General features: G+C 32.9%; 1 protein-coding gene across 1 annotated transcript in view; it reads left to right on the forward strand.

Moving 5' to 3' along the window:
• Positions 1 to 22,493, forward strand: part of LOC106471111 — a 221,365-nt gene that overhangs the window by 41,901 nt on the left and 156,971 nt on the right. The window contains exon 2 of the mRNA XM_022400601.1: positions 2,952 to 3,255. Coding sequence (XP_022256309.1) covers positions 3,031 to 3,255 — 225 coding nt within the window. The 5' untranslated portion in view covers positions 2,952 to 3,030. The remainder of the gene's footprint in view (positions 1 to 2,951; positions 3,256 to 22,493) is intronic.

Here is a 22,493-nt window from a genome sequence, read left to right on the forward strand (position 1 = left end):
GTGGTAATGGTCTTGCAGTTGGGCTACATCCAGAGGCTTGTTAGTAACATATTTAATGGTGATAATGGTCTTACAGTTGAGCTACATCCAGAAGCTTGTTAGTTACATATTTAATGGTAATAATGGTCTTGCAGTTGGGCTACATCCAGAAGCTTGTTAATAACATATTTACTAATGGTAATGGTCTTGCAGTTGGGCTACATCCAGAAGCTTGTTAGTAACATATTTACTGGTGGTAATAGTTTTGCAGTTGGACTACATCCAGAAGCTTGTTAGTAACATATTTACTAGTGTTAATGATCTTGCACCTACTGTTATTAAAATATACTATTTTACTTATTTCTACATTGATGAGTTAGGTAGGCTACAAATCCCCTTTTGTTTTTCGTTTATGAAATTATATAGCAATTAATTTAGACAATTTTGTCAGATGGGACAAAGGTAGTACTTATCTCTGGACACACCATGTATATATTAGGTTTTTATAAATTATAACTCTGTTTGTTTCTTAACATCTCTTATACATCTATATCTAGACTGGATGCTATGTCAAAGTGAGTTAGTGTGGAGTTAGTGTAGTGTGTTATAACACAGAAAATACCAATGCACATACATTTTAATTTATTGGATAATTCACTTTATTTAGAAAATGCACTATTACCCACGTGTATACGTGACTTTAAATACATTGCCTTCCTAGTTCTGTTTTTCTTTATTTTCAATTATACCTTGGACTTAGGTGAGAATTAAATTGACCTTTTGAGTTTATACATCAAACATTCACGTTGGAATATATATATGTATGTGTGTGTGTATGTTTATCATTATCACATCTGAGTCCGATGCTCAATATCAACAGCTTTGTATTTTTATATATGATGAATAAAAATTATGATTATTTAATCTTCTCAGTGTGGTGAATATTATTTCAAGAGTTATTTTTATTTTGTAGAAATTTGTTACGTTTTAAAGGCTCATTTTAAACTAAGATCGAGTACTAATGTACTTAATATTTTACCTTCTTTTTATAAGCAATAACTACTTAAACGCGTCAACTACTGAAAAAAATAGCATCGTTATAAAAGGTTTTCCTTAAAATGCAGCAAGCACTCTATATTAACTATCCGTGATAAATGACAGCAGAGTGACAAAATAAACGTATAAATGTAATATTCATTATGGCTCTCTATGCAACACACGTGTACGATTATCTAGCTAAGCCTTTTCAACATTGATGATTTTTTAAAAGAAAGTCAGGTTCATTTACATGGTCATGAATAAGGTTTATCTGTTAATAGACATTGGCTGTACGTTTACAAGTCTTCCTATTCTATAAACCATACAAAAATGAGACAAATTTACTCTGAATGGCAATAACGTTTAATCAAGTTAAGTTAAAATATATTGATTCTTGATTTCGACCAGTTATACAGTTTCCAGCATCAAGTTCATTATCGGTTTCAATAAAAATATCAGGCAGGGATTTATGATGGAACAAGTATTAACTTTTTATATTTTTCTCAGATGGTGAAGATTTTATTAAAGTTTGGGCGATTAGGTCAAAGACAGCGAAGTTACTGATGATTACACACATGTATGTTTTTTTCTTTTCGTCATTGGTTGTTAGACACTAGACCTCATATAAATTACACTGATACTTAACAACTATTTTTTATTATATCTAAAGATGTAAATTAGTTACAGTTTCTTGGAGCTGGTTGACGTTTATTTCTTCAGAAGGAAAATAACATTTCTTTCATCCTACTCACTTCTTGCCACTTAGATTTTTTTTCGTTGACTAAATCCAATTAATAAGCATTCCATTGTCTAATAACTAGTAATAAGTCTAGAATAGTGTCTCGTTGTGTTATTATTAGTTACAAGCGTAGTTTGTATCAATCATTTTTATCGGCTACGTTTGCTCTATATACGCAGCAGTAAAACTTTTTTATTAGCCTCACGAAGTTGAACAGACTATAATTAGGACCCACCACGTCGGCTTCAAGACACATACACGGTTTTCCACTTTGTTTGTTATACGTTCTTAACTGGTAAATTTTGCAAAGAAAGGACGGGGCATACCTTTAGTGAAATGCATGCACTATTTAATTTTTAAGTTAATATTTAACTAACTTATAACTTTCGTTATTACAGAGCGATACGAATTTATGTTATATTCTTACATGATACTGACGTTTCATTCATATTCATAGAACAAATATTAAAAAGTAATTGATAATTATATGGAAACATGTTTTACAATGTTTGACGTTGTTATAAGAAGTAGAAATATACATGTGGTAAAATTCAGATCTTGGGTTTGGGAATTCAGTCAAAATATATAAATATTTCTAAGTTTATGTTAATATTTCCTTCTCAATACTGACTCAGTATACATTATTCTGACCGAAATTTTAGTGAACGGTCTTCTTCAGAACATCATAAAACTATATTTTGTAACCATTAAAAAATTTTACAAAATATACTAATATTCCTTTTTTAATGGTTACAAAATATACTAATATTCCCCATTAAAAAATGAATATTAGTATATTTTGTAACCATTAAAAAATGAATATTAGTATATTTTGTAACCATTAAAAAAGGAATATTAGTATATTTTGTAAACATTAAAAAATGAATATTAGTATATTTTGTAACCATTAAAAAAGGAATATTAGTATATTTTGTAAACATTAAAAAATGAATATTAGTATATTTTGTAACCATTAAAAGGAATATTAGTATATTTTGTAACCATTAAAAAGGAATATTAGTATATTTTGTAACCATTAAAAAATGAATATTAGGTTTAAGCCCAATGTGTTTACTTACATCTAGTTTGCATGGAATTACGTTCAGGTTCTATGAATTTGTTATGCTCTTTTCAATGCTCATTAAATATTAATCAATTTACAAATATTAATAAATAATTCATTTGTATTTCATAGTTTCGAATAGGAAAATTTTCAATGAACGTTTATAACAAACTGGCTGCAGACCACGTCCCATCGAAAGATTCAAGAAGCTATGTCAAACATCCGTCATCCCATCATTGTTAGGCAAGATCTTCAGTGCCTTGGAACTAACACTGACAGTTATGGGAGAGTGAGTAATGAACAATCTCTGTTGTGGGATTCGCCCAAGAAACAATACTGTGAAAAATGTCAAAGTCGACTTATACAACTGAAAAAGCAAGCGTTGGGGATGATGATAGCCTATAGAACACAGGAGTTAAAAGGCATTCCGTTGCAGGTAAGTCGATTCTATTGTGAAAGTCTCTTAATAGTAGGTCTATTTATCATCCAAAAAACAGGGAAACAAAACGTTTCTACGAAACGTGTTGTTCTTTATTCGTCTTAGAACATGCTCTGGGTATTCAATGAGCAGCGGTCTGTTGTCAAGGGAACAAACAATATGTAATGTGATGGCTCTTCTGAATGGTTGCTCAAAAGGACACCTTCGAACCGTTAACAAAGCTTCAAAAACAATTCTATTTTAAGTATTATTTCTAACTGTATTTTATTCTTATTTTGAAACCATTACGTATTCTCTACTCTGTTCAAACACAACTTCTTAAAAAAACAACTTAACTAAAACCAAACACACCATAAATTATGCCTACTTACCATTAGAATCACATAAAGAAATTTAATAATATCGGTTGCATGGTAATTCAGAAAATTCTATTAGAAAATTGCTTAACATTTTTTTACATTTGGTAGTTAGTTTAAATTAGGTGTTCAGTGACTTGTTTATTATTTTTCCGTCTGTAATGTAAAATCCTTGTTTTTGAACTCTCACGTTTCTACAAGTAGAGCAGAAGCTACTAATAAGGAAAGTAAAAATAAAATGTTTTTATCAAGATATGTGTATTCTTTGTGGTCATCTTGTCACCCACCCATTTCTTACATCATACATAAATTAATTCAATAATACCATTTTAAACTTCTTTTCAACGGCCGATCTTCTTTGGGAGATGAACACAGTAAGTAATCATTAGAGATCCTTGCACGCCCTTTTTTTTATTTCGTCTTTTTCTACACTTTTGTATTCACATATGTGTTAGAAAAGTTACAAGGAACACACTTGCTAATTAACCAGTGTTCCTGCGCATGGTAATTTTTGCAAGTAATATAATTTCCTTTGAGATTATGATTTTTCCCCAGTAATGGGCGAAACAAAAACATAAAAAAATGCAGAAAAATGAAGAGTGAGACTAACGGACATTGTATCGTCATTTACATCATTTTACAGAGAAAGTAAATGAAACACTTTTTAAGCCTCCGATCCTGGTGCGCCATAACTTTACTGATAAGAATCTATATAAATATAATAGTACTGTCTGTTGTATGTCCATGTAACTACTTTACAGGGTGTGGATGGATCTTCACTAAAATTGGTATGGAGGCTCATTAGGTCCATGCAAATTTTCAGTTTTGCATTTTGCAGTTTTTATGGGCGTTTTTTACCACTACTTCGCCACCTGTAGATGGATCTACACCAAATTTGGTATGGAGGTTCATTGGGTCCATGTGGAGATACACAAAAAAATTCAGTTTTGGATCTTTCGGTTTTCATGGGCGTTTTTGCGTGTTTTTGTTTTAATTACATATAAGGAAAGCAACTTTTCATATCCTAAGACAACCTTTCATTAATTATGAATTTACATAACTTCCGTCCAAGGGATGGGTACTTCAGCTAGTGTATAAGAAAATACTACAAAATAGTTGGCTCAAGTTGGTTTAAAACCAATTGCTGCAATCATGTAGTAAAGTCACAAGAAAAAATGTTTTATAAAAGATAGAAATAATAGTGAGTTTCTTTGTTTACGAACAAAGCCACTTTAGGCCATCTGCTGCGTCTACTAGGGGGAATCGAACTCTGTCCCATCGGGTCACAACAATACTCAGCTGAAAGAACAACCAAAGTAATAGCTTTCGACAATGTCAATACACGCTTGATATAGCTTACGAAATTGCATTGTTAATATAATCCTTTACAATATTGTTATATTATAATAGAGATTAAACAAAAACGCTCAAACTGCACAGTTTCACCTGTGACCTAACTCCTGAAGAAGAAGTATATGTGGTTTCGTTTGAATTTCGCGCAAAGCTACACGAGGGTTATCTGCACTAGCCGTCCCTAATTTAGCAGTGATAGACTAGAGGGAAGGCAGCTAGTAAAAACCACCCACCGCCAACTCTTTGGCTGTTCTTTTACCAACGAATATTGGGATTGACCGTCACATTATAACGCCCTTACGGCTGAAAGGGCGAGCTTGTTAAGTAAAGGAAGGGACTCGAAGTATATGTGTTTATATCTTTGATATATTTTTTTAACTTTTCTCTCTGTAGATTTCCCATGAGTTATATTTTTTGTTTTTCATATGTTAACTTTTCTTATAGCTATTAATTTTTGTAAAGAGTGGTTATAAATATTTCAGTTTAGCATGAATTTGAAATAATACTTCTCATAACTTTGTATCTTCAAATGCTTAAAGAATAACGTTTACCTTCGATTTAATCTTTCTTTACGAATTTACGTTCTCAGTATTGTGTAGCTTTGCGCTTAACAATAACCAAAGATGCTGTCAGTACGTTGCCCTCAGTTTGTAACTACAAGGAAGCTTTTCGTGTTATTTGATTATCCTGTAGGATTCAAAGTAGGGTTAGGTGAATTAGGGTCTTTATATTAGCTTTACATATAAGTAGGTCCTTGAAAATTAATTCTGACATGTTTACATAATGGTGCAAGTCGATTTAATCCTATCATTAATTAGTAATAATGATTGATTTGAGAATAGTCTCAGAGGGATGTGTGTGCTTCAGCTTGAACCGTAGACGTAATCTCAGTGAGTCAGACTGTTGTCCCACACAAGCGAGCAGTGTAGGATCTGTTGGACTGGGTTGCTCTAAGCTTATATTTACATTCGCTTTGTAGATAAATACCTTCTTGTCGGAGGTGTTTCTGACGAACCTCTTGATTTATGGTCAGATTTGACGTACTAGTAACAATTAATTTTGTTAACTTCTGTAAGTAAAGTAAAAGCTATAAGCTTTAGATTTCTATTTGTGTTAATGTGATGATTTGATGTTTCTATTTTATTACGATTTTTTTATGACTAAACCTACAATTTCTACATGAATGATTATTAAAAACGTTTCCTGAGCTTATTTTATTTAGTGTGAAGAGTATGCTCAATATGGAAACACCATGTATATAAAAATAGAAAATCAATACTCAAACAGTCAAGCAATACAAAATCAGAAGGAAGGACTGCGTTAAAAACAGTAAATCCAAACCTGTGATAAATGACATCCAAATGAACGAAAACAAGCCCAAACAAAAGTCAAATAAAGACGCTGCACAAATCAAAAGAATCCCCATGGCACAGGCTATAATGTGGAGTATAAAATGTGCCCTGGGCTTTGGAGGTGACTGCGGAAGTTGGACCCACATTGCCGTGGGGATACACCGTCTATCAGTCTTAACCTCCGTTCGCTAGTCTCACATGAAGAAGTTCAAAAAATAACCAAAAGTAAAAATTAGGAGAGCGAGATGTGGGTGCTCTACCCCACAATGTCTCACATCTATATCGCCCTTCTCTGCTTGCAGAAAGCTGTGGGAAGGTGACTGGTCTCCAAAGTAAAATAATTAAGAAAATAAAGAAAGACAAGATAAAGTACTACCACTTGGGGGAAGTAAGGTAATCTTACCTTCTGAGGTTGGCGCCCATTGTAGTAGTAAAGCACTAATTAGTAACACACTAGACAAATTATTCTATTGTAACATCCCAACCAATTTATATTTATCACAGAATATTTTGATAATTTTATCTAAAGTTTCTTTATTAAATCCATTGAATATTAATTTCTGCATTAATTATTCAACATTAATAATGAAATATTGTAATTTATTACATATTTTACAAAATCTGAATAATTGCGACGTTATAATACTTATAAAAGAAGAGAATGGCACATTACTATTATTAGATTTGTGGTTGGGAGTTATACTAGTTAGTTTAGATAACTTGGTTATCTAAAAAAAGATCCAAACCTGTCCCCTGGGGATCCTTTTGATTTTTACAGCGTCTTTATTTGACTTTTGTTTGAGCTTGTTTTTGTTCATTTATGTATATGTATATATATATATAACGAAAAATATATTGAACAGGAGATACAGTTAAGTAAATTTTTGCCTCAAAAGTAAGAATATCATTAAGAGCAGTTTTAATTTAATTATTAGTTCAACAAATGTAAATCAACCAAACGTACACGTTTTATAAAGATTAAACGCATGCAATGTAAGAAAGTGGATAACCCAAGTTCTGTCGAAAGTTGGACCTTCCTTTGAGATAAACCTTCCTTTTTAAGGTTTTCATTTTCGTTATTCGTCTAATTTGCCAACAAAATGTTTTCTTATTCATAGTTATGAATTATTTACTTACTTGTTGGAAATGTAAAAGCAGTTCAGATACATATAGTTATTTAGATACCATTGACGCAAAAAGTAAGTACATTGCCAAAACTATGTCGCGTGTGATGTGATAATTTGAATGTCTATAGCCCTAAACTACTTGATAAATACTTAGAAGAATTGTTATTGCTTAACTTAACTGTTTTGGGGCAACACTGTAATGTATTAAAATACCACAAGAAAGGATGTTTAGGCCCAAATTTTCTTCTCTTATCTATAAAGTCGTAACATTTATAGGTGCAATCCTTGTCTAGAAGTATGGATTCTATGCAATAAAACACCGACTCTTCCTACTTATAATTCATTTAGGTGGTAATGTTTGTATGTTATTTTGCCACACATAAAATAATTAACCAACAGGTTGTTAGAATCTGCCACATAACAGTGCTTTGTCCTAGACAATGTGTACATCACGTTTTGTATATTAAGACCGTAGGGACCTCAGATATTAGAAACATTAGTATTTTTGTGGTATTTTTAAGAACGACCAGTATATTTTCCTTTGACGGAAATGGGTTTGAGACTGTGTTCGTCAGTTTTGCGGTAATTACGATTACGACGGCTGAAAAAATTTTCTAGTTTTCTTTTTCTCTTTCCCGTCTTATTTCCAAGCGAATGGTCTTGCTAGCTCCCCCCCCCCCGTATCTTTAGGTTATCTTTCAAGTACGAAGAAGCTTCTCCAATCCATCAGTATGGTTTTAAATACCTTCCAGGGACGTCTGTAAACATAATTATTCTAGAGGTACGCTCGCACTTTGCACCTGTGTTGGAAATGGAAGGGGCACCCCATCTGTTAAGAAATATACGGGCCTTTCTATTTTTTTCAGCTGCTGTTGGATAAAGCTTACTGACGTTGAAACTACCAGATCCGCAGATCATGGCAGTTTCGGATTTACCTAGATCATCTAACGGTAGTGGAACTTCGTAATAAGATGATGAGACAAGAAGATTCTGTTTTCTCTTCGTTGACAGGATCTCAGCAAACACTGCTGTGTATGGAGCTTGAGTTGTAACATGATGATGGCTTTCAATGTGTTCTATAGTTCCGTGAACAGTCCTCAAATTTGCCACAGCATTTAGATGAAAAACATCTTCATGCTAGATATGTAAACCTAATGTCACATAAGCAAGAATATAAATTTGAAAAGAATCGTTCAATGGTTTAAAGATCAGGTAAGAGAAAGATCAGCATTGATCACTTGCATCTTCACTAATAATTCGATGACGAGGAACCCACTTTGAGACTACTAATGGTTGGAGACGGCTTAAATGGGTAATGAAGAAATACTTTAATGTAAGTTTAACACAACAGCAAATGTACAACGTTTCGACAAGTTTTGGCATCATCCTCACAAGTATAAGATAAATTAGAATACTCCTTTTCACATATTATATCAAAATACTTATGATTAATGTTTAAGATAATGGCTAACACTTCATTGGAAATTAACTGTTCTGCCCAGGCTTACATGAGTAAGCCACTTTGGCTCTCTTCTTGGCAGTAGTCTCGCTACATCCTCCCACAGGATAGCACATACACACAGATCTTCAATGTACAATTCACGTATACTGAACATTGAGGATGGTAATATCACTTGTTACACACTGCTCTCTTCTGGCTTCTGCACATCCAGAGTTATTTCCTGTCTTACTTACAGCATCCAATTATGTTACTGAACGGCACGTAGTGTGTTTGTCGTATAACAACACACTTCTCCATTTTCTGTGAAAATCTTCTAGGACTAATAATCATGCCTGAGAGAAAGATCAACTGTCATCAACAATATCAGATATCCTGATACGGTTATCATCAATACACCATCATTAACAAAACCAAAACTTAAGTTAATAGAAAACTTTCTTAATGAACACTAAATAAAAGTACTGAGTAGGATAGCATGTTAAAACTAATCCCCATTCTATCTATGTTTTATGTGTTAAACAGCTCCTTATCTTCTCCGTGTTATTTTTTCCTGCTGCTGTGCTTGTAGGGTAAATCATACATATATTGCTATGCATGATGAACATTATAGTTGAATACTAATCCAGTTTGTAGTGGGCAAAATACACAGCATCGTAGCCAAACCAGCTGCACTGCTGTGCTACTATCGAGGGCTTGAAAACCTTAACAGTTCCAACGCAATAATAAATTTAGTAAGTTTTGTTTCTCTATATTGCGTGCTTGTGGGTTGTTTTTTCTGCTACGGAAGGCTTTCATGATACGTCATATGTATGGAAGATATCGATGTGTGTCTGATATGTACTTGTATCCATGTCTTTCTAAGTTTACCTACGTTTGCTAACATGTACTATATAGCACTATAAATCACAGGTGAATTTCACAAGAGTTAAAACATGTTTTAAATTAGAATTCCACCTGCTTGATCGGATATCAAAGATCCAAAATCATCTCAATCCACTGATCATCCACAGCCGCTTGTTTCCAGTCAAAATAATCCAGGACTTGTTAATATCCCTGCAGTCATATTTCTGTCATATGATTGTTTTTCTCATTTATAGTCATGCATAGTCATGTATATCAACTAATTTAGACCTCACTAACTCTACATATTTCTCCAAACATTGTCAAGCATCTAGAATAAGAGATGTATTATACACTAATCCACCGAAAGCTTAGCTTTTTATATATAGAATATGAGAAAGTTTGGAGAACAACTAATAGGCTGTTGCTATGTTATTTATACGCCGTAGTGACATATAGTAGGCGATCATCCCAGTCGGTTCCAGAAAGGTTAAACACTTTGCAAGCATCTATATGACAGTCTAAGCAAATCATTTAACCCGACCACCCAAAACAGGGCGTTAAATCAATTTGTACGTTTTTACCACGCATTGTACTTAGCGCAACTTATTGAAAACAAATCTGTTAAAGTTTTTTACTTGATCCTCGGGTACTACAAATCGAAATATCTTTAGCTTCACTAGACTATCAACTAGGAATTGTGTTGGAATGTCAGTGAGAAAGGATTATGCTCCGGTTCACTTGATAAAATGACCAGTTATAAAGAGTATGTATACATTATATATATATATATATATATATATATCTGTTTCTAGTAGTGGTCCTTCCAAGGATGTTCTCTTCGCTTGTAGTTTTTTCCTGGTTTATTAAGCTGCTGCTCTTAGCAATATAGAAAGTAGTAAAGTGTCTAAATCAACTTTCCTTGTCTATATGCAAACGTAGTGAGTAGAACTGCCTCAGTAAGTTGACTATTGTGTGTAGAAATCTCTAACGCCTTCCATTTCGTGAATCATGTAATGTTTGGAGAATCTTCTGCTTCAGGGCCATTGGGGCCACAATATGCATCACGGAACGTGTTTATACGTAAAAAAACCTTGCACTGATATAGCTCCATCACAGCATGTGTATGTACATGAAAAAACCTGCACTGATATAGATCCATCACAGTACGTGGTTGTACATAAAAAAAACCTTGCACTGATATATCTCCATCTTGTACGTATAATTGCTCCTGCTGTTGTAGGGGTTGAGTACTTCTATAATTACCACTGTGAAGGTCACGGCTTAGCCTGATGTACAGCAAACAGTGTCCAAACTAGATATAGATCCCTTAGCTGATACTCAAGAAGCTATTTATTCATCAACTTTGGTAGCCATCCATTCTCCTTATTTTCACATCAGCTAGATGATAGATCATAAATTAATTTGTGTTACCACGTTTACTAGCACTAATTGAACACAGAAATTTTCATTTATTATTGACAATGACAATCACTCTCTGGTGGTTGTATAATTCTACCAATTACCATTCAAATTAGCTCAGCACTGGCTACATTTCTAGTGCTCGAAGAAAGCTTGCACGCTGTTGTTTTATGGATAACACGTTATAGGTGTCTATAATAGCAGATAGCTCGATACCAAGATGGAACTGAACTTCTCTGCTCAATTCTAGCCATCCTCCATTGTTGAGAACAAAGTCCGTTTTTATCAACCAGTGTTGTAGTTTTCCTCGAGGTTTTTGATACTTTGTATTGCATTGAAAAGTTCCTTTACGAAATTAACCGTATACCATTCCAGAGGCAATAATCATTCCAAATTGTACACTCCTGGTATTCAATGGATCATCCATTGCACCGACTGACACGGACAAGTTATTTCACACTTTCTCAATCCACGTTAAACTTTTAGTTTTTATTTGTCTATTGAATTTCGCGAAAAAAACTATTCGAAGGCTACCTGCGCTAGTCGTCAAGGCTACAAGTGATAGACTAAAGGAAAGGTAGTTAACCAACAACACTAACCGCCATCTCTTGAGCTACTGTTATTGAATAGTGGGATAGACCGTCATAATATAACGCATGAAATGTTTGAATATTCACTTGTTAGTTTTGAAGGTTGAAATATGATGGGACACCATCACACATGTTAAAACTTTTCAGCATTATCGTTTCTGATTATAATACTTATAAATATGTAGGATAACACTATCAATGAGATTTGATAACTTAATTACATATGAATGCAGTTAGATTTTCCTTCCATCCCTCTCTATGTGTTTTTCTTTTATCAGAATATCCTAAACAAAGCTTGATCCTGTTGAATGATAAAAGAAAAATATTGTTCGGAATGTTTAAGATTCACTAATTGTTCTGAAGATACAAATCTAAAATAAGACCTATTAATTATTATTACTTTTGTCTGTGTTTCCTTCGAATCGGCAATAACGTTTATATTGCATTTGGTCCTGGCTGCTGGCTTAGCAAGGATGAAGAGGAGCACGGAAGCTGCAAAGCTACCGAAAGATTCTAAATTTAGTTTGAACAAACTGATATCTCCTTCAGTAGTGTCACCGAAGAAGTTCTTATTTAGAGAGTAGAGACTACATGGCTGACGCCTGTCCTTCCGACAGCTGGTAACTCTTAAAGTCGCTTTCGGCTGAAAGCCAATACAAGAATAAATATACAAAAGTACGTGTCATAACAAGAGAAATCTGGTGGCCACATGAGAAAGTTATATAATACGAATTTTCCGCAGGTTAGTATTCTTAACACCTTGGTATGGGCCGTGAAATAATCACTCACACTGGCTGTCTATTGACTGTGTGCCATTTACTGAACCCGTGGAATGACTCCTGATGACAACATGAGGGAACATAAACATCTATGTTTTCAGTTAAGTGTTACACATTCTCACTATCTCGAGAAATTTGTTTATTTATAAGATTTAACAACTTGTAAGATCTATAGGTATTTACTCTCTGACTATTTTTATTCGTTTTACCTACTTACTTTCTGTAAACTTTACAAAAAGTAAACATTTTTGAGGAAACAATATCAGTCCAGTTGCTAGAACGTTTGTTTACAGTGATTTTTGGATAGAATATGAGAATACTATAACAAACATATTTATACATACAAATATGAATGTCTTTGTATGGCACTACAAAAAGATCTGCCAATGAAAATAGCTAAAATTACTAAGTTGTTCCATAAAGTCTGATAAATTAGTTTCTTAAGGATGAGTTATGTTTTAATCATTACGATGTCACATCTTTGTAAAGCTGTGCCTTAAACATAAGTACGACAGTTTTAACTTTGGATTGGGCATTTTCACTTGAAATGTTCGCGGTTCGACTGACCACTTTGGGATTTTGGTGATAACATATATATAATACATATAAAAGCACACAAGTTTTACAATGGGCTATTTGTGCTGTGCCACCACCGGCATTGAAGCTTATTTGTTAGCATTATAAGTCTTCAGACTCACCTTTGAACCACTGGGAGGCCACTAGTAAGTATACAATTACATAAGGAATATAACAGCGAATATGGAAACAGTTGACTTCACCAAATTCATAATCATTTATAACTAGTTTAGACATTTCAGTTACACCAAACTGTACAAACAGGTTCAGTTCTATCTACTTTTTCTAAAGAAAAAACATCAAAAAAAAAACATCCCACTAAATAACAGTAGTTGAAAATGGTAATTGCTGTGAATACAGTACTGCTTCTTTTTTAGATATAACAAATGTGACATATTTCTTATAATACGTTTTGATGACTGTTGATGTTGTGTTGTAAAGATTTAACACAGCACTGTGGACTACCTTCTTAGATGCAACCATGAACATTATAACTCAATCTATACATATATATAGAAATATAACTTTATAAATAAAAATATTCAAAACTGCGAAAGTGGTTAAAATCAGACTAGTAGTCAAAGAAACAAATACAAAGACGTAAAACTTCCAAATACGTAATATATTTTCACAATCAAATCGTTTAGAAACGTTTCTGGTAAGTTAATCTTTATCTCATGGTCTGACATAGCGTACAGGTGTTACTTTTATAAACTAGAAAAACTAAAATTTGTTTATATAAAACATTCATAATTCGTAAAGTATTGTAGACACGCTTCACCATAATTTGTCAATAGTGCGCACCTTTATCACAGTTAATTCTGCTATTTGTCAATAGTGCGCACCTTTATCACAGTTAATTCTGCTATTTGTCAATAGTGCGCACCTTTATCACAGTTAATTCTGCTATTTGTCAATAGTGCGCACCTTTACCAAATTTCACATCTTTACGCATAATGTGTTCAATATAACCTTAACCGAGATGAAACTTCTTGACATTTAGGGTACATTCGCTTCTCTGTGATTGTCTTACCGCTTGTGAATACCTAACAGAAATCGAGATGAATAATACTTCTTGACATTTAGGGTACATTCGCTTCTATGTGATTATCTTATCGCTTGTTAATACCTAACAGAAATCGAAATGAATAATACTTCTTGACATTTAGGGTACATTCGCTTCTATGTGATTATCTTACCGCTTGTGAATACCTAACAGAAATAGAGATGAATAAAACTTCTTGACGTTTAGGGGTACATTCGCTTCTCTGTGATTATCTTACCGCTTGTGAATACCTAACAGAAATAGAGATGAATAAAACGTCACCTCAAATCTAATCCACCTCTCTTACAGTTTCGATATCAAAAATGAAAACGATATCTACATTGAACTCGACACTTTGTCTCAAATCAGTACACTTAATTTCACCTTCAGGCATCACAAGCTGTGCCACTGGGAGGCTTAAGTGAATGTAATATCTCTGTTTAGAATAATTAATAGAGAAATCAAGATAATCACAAAGATTAGTGTAAATACTATACACCGATATTCATCCATATAATATCACCTATTAATACCTCTAATCAATTGGCTTAAAATATCAAGAAAAACTTCCAACTTCCACACTTTTATTCTATCAAAAAACAATAATGTAAAAACGTGAACCGTTTAAAAATATATACATTGTTTAAAACAGTGAAAATAATATCAGGATTTGTAATATTATAGTTATGCCAAAGCAAAACGTTGTTATAAAACAATGTTTATCGTTTCATAAGTTTATTCTTCTTAAAATAAGATAACTGATGATCAGCCATGATTTCTAAAATACGTATAATTCGTCATTCACTCTATACTATTTATTTAGAACAGATTAAAACAATGTTATAAAACAGTTTTTATCGTTTCATCAGTTTATTCTTCTTAAAATAAGATAACTGATGATCAGCCATGATTTTTAAAATACGTATAATTCGTCATTCACTCTATACTATTTATTTAGAACAGATATTTTGTCTTATCTGCCATAACTATATACTATTTATTTAGAACAGATATTTTGTCTTATCTGCCATAACTATATACTATTTATTTAGAACAGATATTTTGTCTTATCTGCCATAACTATCATAATATACATTTCGATTATCTGTCTTTAACTAGAGTATACATTTCGTTTTTCAAAACTCATATTACCAAAGTTACATAAAAAACTTCAATGGGCTAACTGTGTTCTGCCCACCACGGTATCGAAACCCGGTTTTTAGCGTCATAAACCTGCAGACTTACTGCTGAGTCATTGGGGGCTACTTACAAAGCGTATAATTAAGAGGCAAATAGAAACAAGTACAATATAAGTATCAAGATATACTTGAAGGCAGTTATGCCTATCAATTGTTCTATAGTATAAGATAAAATTACAAAACAAAATTAAAGCGTTCATGATAAACAATCCCACGTGGTTTGTCTGAAAAGTTTAAGTTATGCGTCTTATAAAGAAATATTTCATAATTTCAACGTTGAAATCAGTCTGTCATTGTATCTACTATTTTAACGAACAGACTTTCGAACCATTAAACCATTGTAGAAGTTTGGTATAAAATCCATTTTCCTTATTTAAGCTTTCTCCTTGTTTAGAAACAAGCTATTTCATCTTATTCAATATAATATCATCATAGGTAATACCTTCAATAATTACTTTAGGCGTTGCTTCTTTGTGTAAACGAAATTCACGATATTAACCTGTTGATAACATATGTTCCTTATCGTATTTTGTCTTATTATTTACACAGTTCGTAAGACATAATAGCTTGGTTTGTTAGGAATTTTAGATGTTAAAACGACATTTAATTCCCAGAATGATATCATCATTACAGAATTATTTGCCTCAACAAAATTTCATTAAACATAGTTTCTTAGTAATCTTGCCTATGATTTATTGTTACCTTTACAGCATAAGAAAGATGAAGAAGAAAATTAAGCTGCAAAAGCTCTCATATATTGTATATGTATATATAACAGAGGCGCAAACTATAAGGTGAGAATAGTAAAATAAGCCACAGAAATAGAGTATCAGTGACTACTGATGTAAGCAAGCTACCTGCAGAGACCAGAACAAAAAATCGAAAATATCAACCCATATAAATATACCGTTTTTACTTATAACCATTAAAAATGCATTGACTCATCAGTTGGATTCCCTTGCTATTGTCGATGTTTTCGGCCGTAATCCCAGTGATATCTCACAGGGAGATTATGAGATTTAGATTAATTCTAAATTCACGTACTATACTAACAATGAAAAATAATTCTCATAATAAATAATATATAATAAGAATGAAGAACAATCTAATCAAACTAGCATTACAGAAAGAATGAATGGAACTTACTTACAAAACAGAAAAACGTGATATCAATACTATAGTTTTCTTTATGCAACGACACCGATTCCTTGTCCCTTAAAAAACATGATATCAGTACCATAGTTTGGTTTATGCACTAACACTGATTCCCTGTTCCTTGAAAAACGTGATATTAGTGCTATAGTTTGGTTTATGCACTAACACTGATTTCTTATCCGTTGAAAAACGTGTTATCAGTACTGTAGTTTGTTTTATGCACTAATACCTTGAAAAATGTGATATCAGTATACTCAAAACTATATAATTCTCTTTAACAACGTCTAGTGAGAAACGAAACCCATAAAACGGCTTCAATAATGTAATTTTAGAATATTTTAAACATCTGAGACAAATTACTACGACACATGTTACAGTTTATCTACGGAGCATGACAGTACAAATAGTAGAGCAAAAACTAATTATTATGGTGATAATAAATAATAATCAATTAAATTAATAACACAATCATGTAATTAAAAGTAAAAATGTAATACTCTTATTACAATAATTCAATAGCCAAGTTAAATGAATTAACAATAAAAATAATGTACTATACATATACTTTTAGTTTTTCTGACACTGCTAGTCCCACTTTAACATGATCAATTTACAGAGCAGCCAGCCGGAAGTAATAAATAAAGTTGAACTAGCCAAAATGTATGGGCGGTAATGGGATACGAGAAAGATCACTGTAACAGTAATAATAATGATAATAATAAACAAAGAAGTAACAAAAATAGCATATATGACGATTAAAGTAATGACGTCATTTTAACTTTATAACGAACTATTATACTGTTTACATTAACTTTAGTGAGAGATTAACCTATTGCTTTACTTTTGTTAATCAAAGCTACACAGTTGGCTATCCCCGGGGGAACTTGAACTAAAGGAAGGCTGCCTTTAAAAAAATGTTCATAATTACTTTGAAAAATGAGTTATGTGAGAGTTTTGAGTAGTCCTGTAAAGTTATTAATCCCATAATAGGTAGCAAAAAGAGTATTAAATTAACAACAAAATTGAATAATTCTGTTGCTCAAAACGTGGGGATAGAAATCTCGTTTGTGCAAATTTAATAATGAATTTCTGAGCTCCGTCTACGAAATCTCATTGTATCTAATATGACGTGAGTAGTAAACAACGTAGCATTACTAATGTGAAATATTTGTATCCAGAATTTCAAAATTAAAAGTCTCTTTATTTGAGAAATTTCAGCTTTGATCAAGGATGTTTTTTTTTCTATACCCAGGTAATGTGCTTGTAGTGAAATAACTTTTCCCATCGTGCATTATGGCAGGTAAATTTACTTGGCAGTGTCTAGAAAAGCATGATAATTCAACAGAAGAATGTCATCAGTATGTCTACAGGCGGGACGAATGGGCAAAGTTTTGTTATAGTATTACTTTCTAAGATTTGTTATGTTCAAGTTCAAGTAGATATAAAAACTTACACTAAAAAAGATATCTACATCTATTGGTACCTTCAGTTAAACTGTACGTTAAAATATAATGATCACGTGTACGAACAGCATATTCCTGCTTGATATTTAAAAACAAAATTGCCCAATGTTCAAAGATAGAATACGCCATTTTTTTTTTCCTTTAGATTTAAAATTTTTTTTGTTAGGGTTGATCAACCACTGTAACCCTTGTGTCAAACAATTATCGTTTTCTATATAAGGAATGATATCCTACAAAATGGCATGAAACGCGAAATATATTTGTTCTCCAAAGAAAGAGAACGTGAACATGTAACAGACAGGTCCTGCGACAACAATTTAGCCCCACAGCCAGGTGACGCATCCATGACAGCCCCGTTTTATGACCACGTGCAAAGAACTGCAGAAGCTAATCTCTTAAACAGAGAGAACGAAAGAATAGACAGACGATGTCATTTACGAAATTTCCAGCTTATGATTTGTATGACGATAATCGGTTAACTCGTAAGGCTTAGCCACAACACACTTACTGTTGTACAGCCGTATTATTTTTTGGTCTACACACTTATTGTTGTACAGCCATATGATGTTTTGGTCCTTTCTCTGTGAATTCTGTTGTAAAGAATTTTTTGTTTGATTCCAGTACAACAGTATAATACGAAGTTTTGCTACATCTTGTTTTCATTTTCCTGATTCTTGCGTTTTCATCTTCTTACAGGTATTTCGATTCACTGGAATTTTCATCTTCATACAGGTAATTTGATTTACTGGAGTTTTATCTTCTCTCAGATCAAAAGTTTTTCATTTTGATGTAATGGCAGTTGAGGCAGTGAATCAGCTTTGCCTAGCATTGAAATTGAAGCCTATGACTCATTTTCGTATAGTGAGTCACACACTTGTGATTGTGAAGGAATTTGTTGCAAAGAATTGTTAATGACAATGTTATTCTTTTCAACCGGGCAGTACGTACAGAATGAATTATACAGCAGGCATCTGATGTACGAGGAAGACTGTTTGAACAAACCACGATATAGCTTTTCTTTCATTGTTGACATATTTTGTTTTCAATTTTTCCCCAACAAAGTCAAGGGAGAAATACGAATTCAAAACCTCATTTTTAAACAGAAAATACAAAGAAAAACGTGTGGAACGCAAATTTTTGATGTATTTTTAATTCTTACTACTTCATAATTTAAGCGCATTGTAAGCTATTGCTCTAAAAGGAACATTGAGAATATGCAGATCTTAATAAGTCGACCCTAAAGACATTTACTGTCTTTCTCTTTATCTGACGTTCAAGAAACAATTATACACATTATAATCACTTAAAAACAAACAATGACAATATTACTAAAACTTTCGTTACTAAAAACTTCTAACGGTGAAACAAAATCCCCAAATTTGTGTAAAAGCTCTTCTTTACAAATTATAAAATTTGTAGATAAAATATTCAGCTTTATTCTACTTCTTTTAGGCATTTTTAAGTATTTTTGTTTCAAGTAAAGTTCAAGGTTGAAATGTGATATATTTTGCACTTTTACACTTTTATCAAATTTGAACTCGTTCTTAATCCTTCTGGGGTATTACAATCATCCAGAATTATCAAAATATAAACGTAAATATTATTAGGTAATGTTACGTGTTCATTTCCTGCAAATATAATTGAAAGAAGTTAATACTATCCCCCCTTTGACTAGCACATTTGTGGGTGCATATGAATGTTTCTTAATACACAATAATTTACAAACAGAAGTTCAGAATAAGGAGACTCTGCTTAAGATTAGCAAAAAATCATCCAACAAAGCTCGTCACTTTTTTAGCTACTTTTAGGTATTTAGTGCTTCTCGTTATAAAAAAAATCCAACTAATAAATTACTATTTTATACATACAAAATCCGATTTTTTTCTTCATAAAACTATATTCCTGAATACAGCATCATGACTGTATATTTATATGTAACGGTATTCTAATTGTCATATTTAACCCCTCCATAACTTAATTCCAAAATTTAACATTTCAGTTACATTTCTAGATTTTGATTGACTGTAGACAATTTTAATCCTTGGAAAATAATGCATTTTCCAAAATACCTTCAAGCAATTTTGGAATATATGCACTGAGTAGCCTGCTGGGTTACAGTGTTCTGGAATACAGCCTTCTCAGGATATTGGTCTAATATTTATATGGAGAAATGGAATGGTAACTTTGTATTAGCTTTGTTCTAACTAATGAAACTGGGAAAAACAATGCATTAATTATCTGTTACATGTACATCTCTGTGTTAGTCTTAGCCCAGTGCCGTTCTACGTTCAGTTACTTTCAAACCAGGAGTAGTAAGTGTTCTGCTACTGAACAGGTTGAAGAATGTTTCACTTGGTTGAATTTTGTTTCAATTGCACCTCGTCTTTGTATCATCATGTTGCATGTTTTTTCCATGTAATCAAGTTATTAAATAAAGTTTTGTAAATTGTTAATAGCCAACTTTCTGTAGGTTCAGTACCCATATCACAGTCACAGCCATTTGTTTTGGCAAGTGATTACAACAGAACAGTGCAAAAAGCCACTGATGGTGCTAGTGCATTTCTTATTGTCTTGTTCTCATTCTCCAAAAAAAAGAGAGAGAGAGAGAGATGTTGGTCACTTCCTGATACTTTTCAAACAGATGGAATATTTTATTTCCGAGCTAAGCCACAAAACACCTGCCCTTTAATCTTAACAAAGCTGTATATTGAGAACATCAATGGGAATTCTCTTACAAAATTAACTTCATGGTCGTTGAAATCATTGGATATTTGACGCAGTACAAAACAGACCCATCTACCATTCCAAGTTTAAAGCCAACCATACAGAGTGTTACAAAACGTGCTTCCCTTTGTAAATTACCTGTGGCATCTGCATGGCAAGGGATATGATTGTTAAAAAAAGTTTGTTTAGGGTTTCTTCGTTGATCTCGCGTGCAATCACACGAATATAAGGTAATTTAACAACTTACCTACTCTGACATAGATTTGCGATGATTACCCTAAACATGCAGTCCAAAAAACATAAACTGGTGCAAGCGACCATGGAAAAATATTAGCTGTCCCTCTACAGCTTTTTAATGAAGGCAGCAAAGCCATACATAACCAACCGTTTGTAGCAATAATAATAGAATATGCAAATTTGACCTCTGACTTTTAATCTCAGCATGACTGTTATCTCTGTGAAATCACCTATCATCTCAAGATTTAATCTGGTTGTTCATTGAGGGATCCCCTCCAGTTCATTTGGTTTTGATACACTGAAACACAGAACATTGCTCCATGTCTGCATGATGAATTGAGTTTAAAGCCATACTGCCATACTTAAGTAAGGAAGCATATTATGCTAATACAATAATAAGTTGGCAAACAATGATATATAAGCACACTAAAGTGATTCATTTTGAGGAAAACATACTACGTGTTTCAACAGAAGAAGATAGACCGATCTCCTGTCGAAACATGTAATATGTTCTCCCTAAAATAAATCACTTCATTGTGCCTATAACTGCCATCCCAATGCATCGTCTTTGGTACGGTTCCCCAGCTATTGTTTCTTATCAGTTCAATACAAAAGTGACTTTGGGTAAACAGTGGTCATTACAATGCAGAGAAAAACGGGGTTAATAAGGCGCACCCCCCCTCACCCTTGACACAGGGCCTGATAGATAAGAGGCTTAGCCTAATCTTTTGATATAATCCAATTGCCGATCAACTAACCGAGTCAATGTTTTATTATTTTATTCACAGCAATTTGGATAGCTTACAACTCCTTATATATATATATATTTGTCCATTAACGTTGTGTCCCTTATGAATGGGGAAATATCTAGGTGACGCTGACAGAATCTTAATATTTTCATATAAATTTTTAGATAAAGGTTTTGTTTATGATTGGTAAAAATTCATCTTACATCATTTGTTTTCCTTCTTTCAAGGTATGTCCCTCACGTGCTAGTTTATTCATTTCAGGGCTTTCTTCTGTTTCAGTATCATCAGTTATAGCTTGTAGATACATATACCAATCCAGGATTTAACTCGGGTAAGAGAATTTTTGTTGCTAGTAAAGCTACTGTTCAGTGTCATCTTTTGGAAACCACCTTTTGCTTTGGATCTGTTACCATTCAGCACATCTTCATCTTCAGCAGTATCCCTGTTTTCAGAACTGCTAACACTAGAAGCATCATTCTCAACGAAGATATCTTTGTTATTTGAATTGTATTCATTTTACTATCACCCTTACTAACTGCTAACACTAGAAGCATCATTCTCAACGAAGATATCTTTGTTATTTGAATTGTATTTATTTTACTATCACCCTTACTAACTGCTAACACTAGAAGCATCATTCTCAACGAAGATATCTTTGTTATTTGAATTGTATTCATTTTACTATCACCCTTACTAACTGCTAACACTAGAAGCATCATTCTCAACGAAGATATCTTTGTTATTTGAATTGTATTCATTTTACTATCACCCTTACTAACTGCTAACACTAGAAGCATCATTCTCAA

The sequence above is a fragment of the Limulus polyphemus genome, unplaced genomic scaffold, assembly GCF_000517525.1.
Source record: "Limulus polyphemus unplaced genomic scaffold, Limulus_polyphemus-2.1.2 Scaffold110, whole genome shotgun sequence".
NCBI lineage: Eukaryota > Metazoa > Arthropoda > Merostomata > Xiphosura > Limulidae > Limulus > Limulus polyphemus.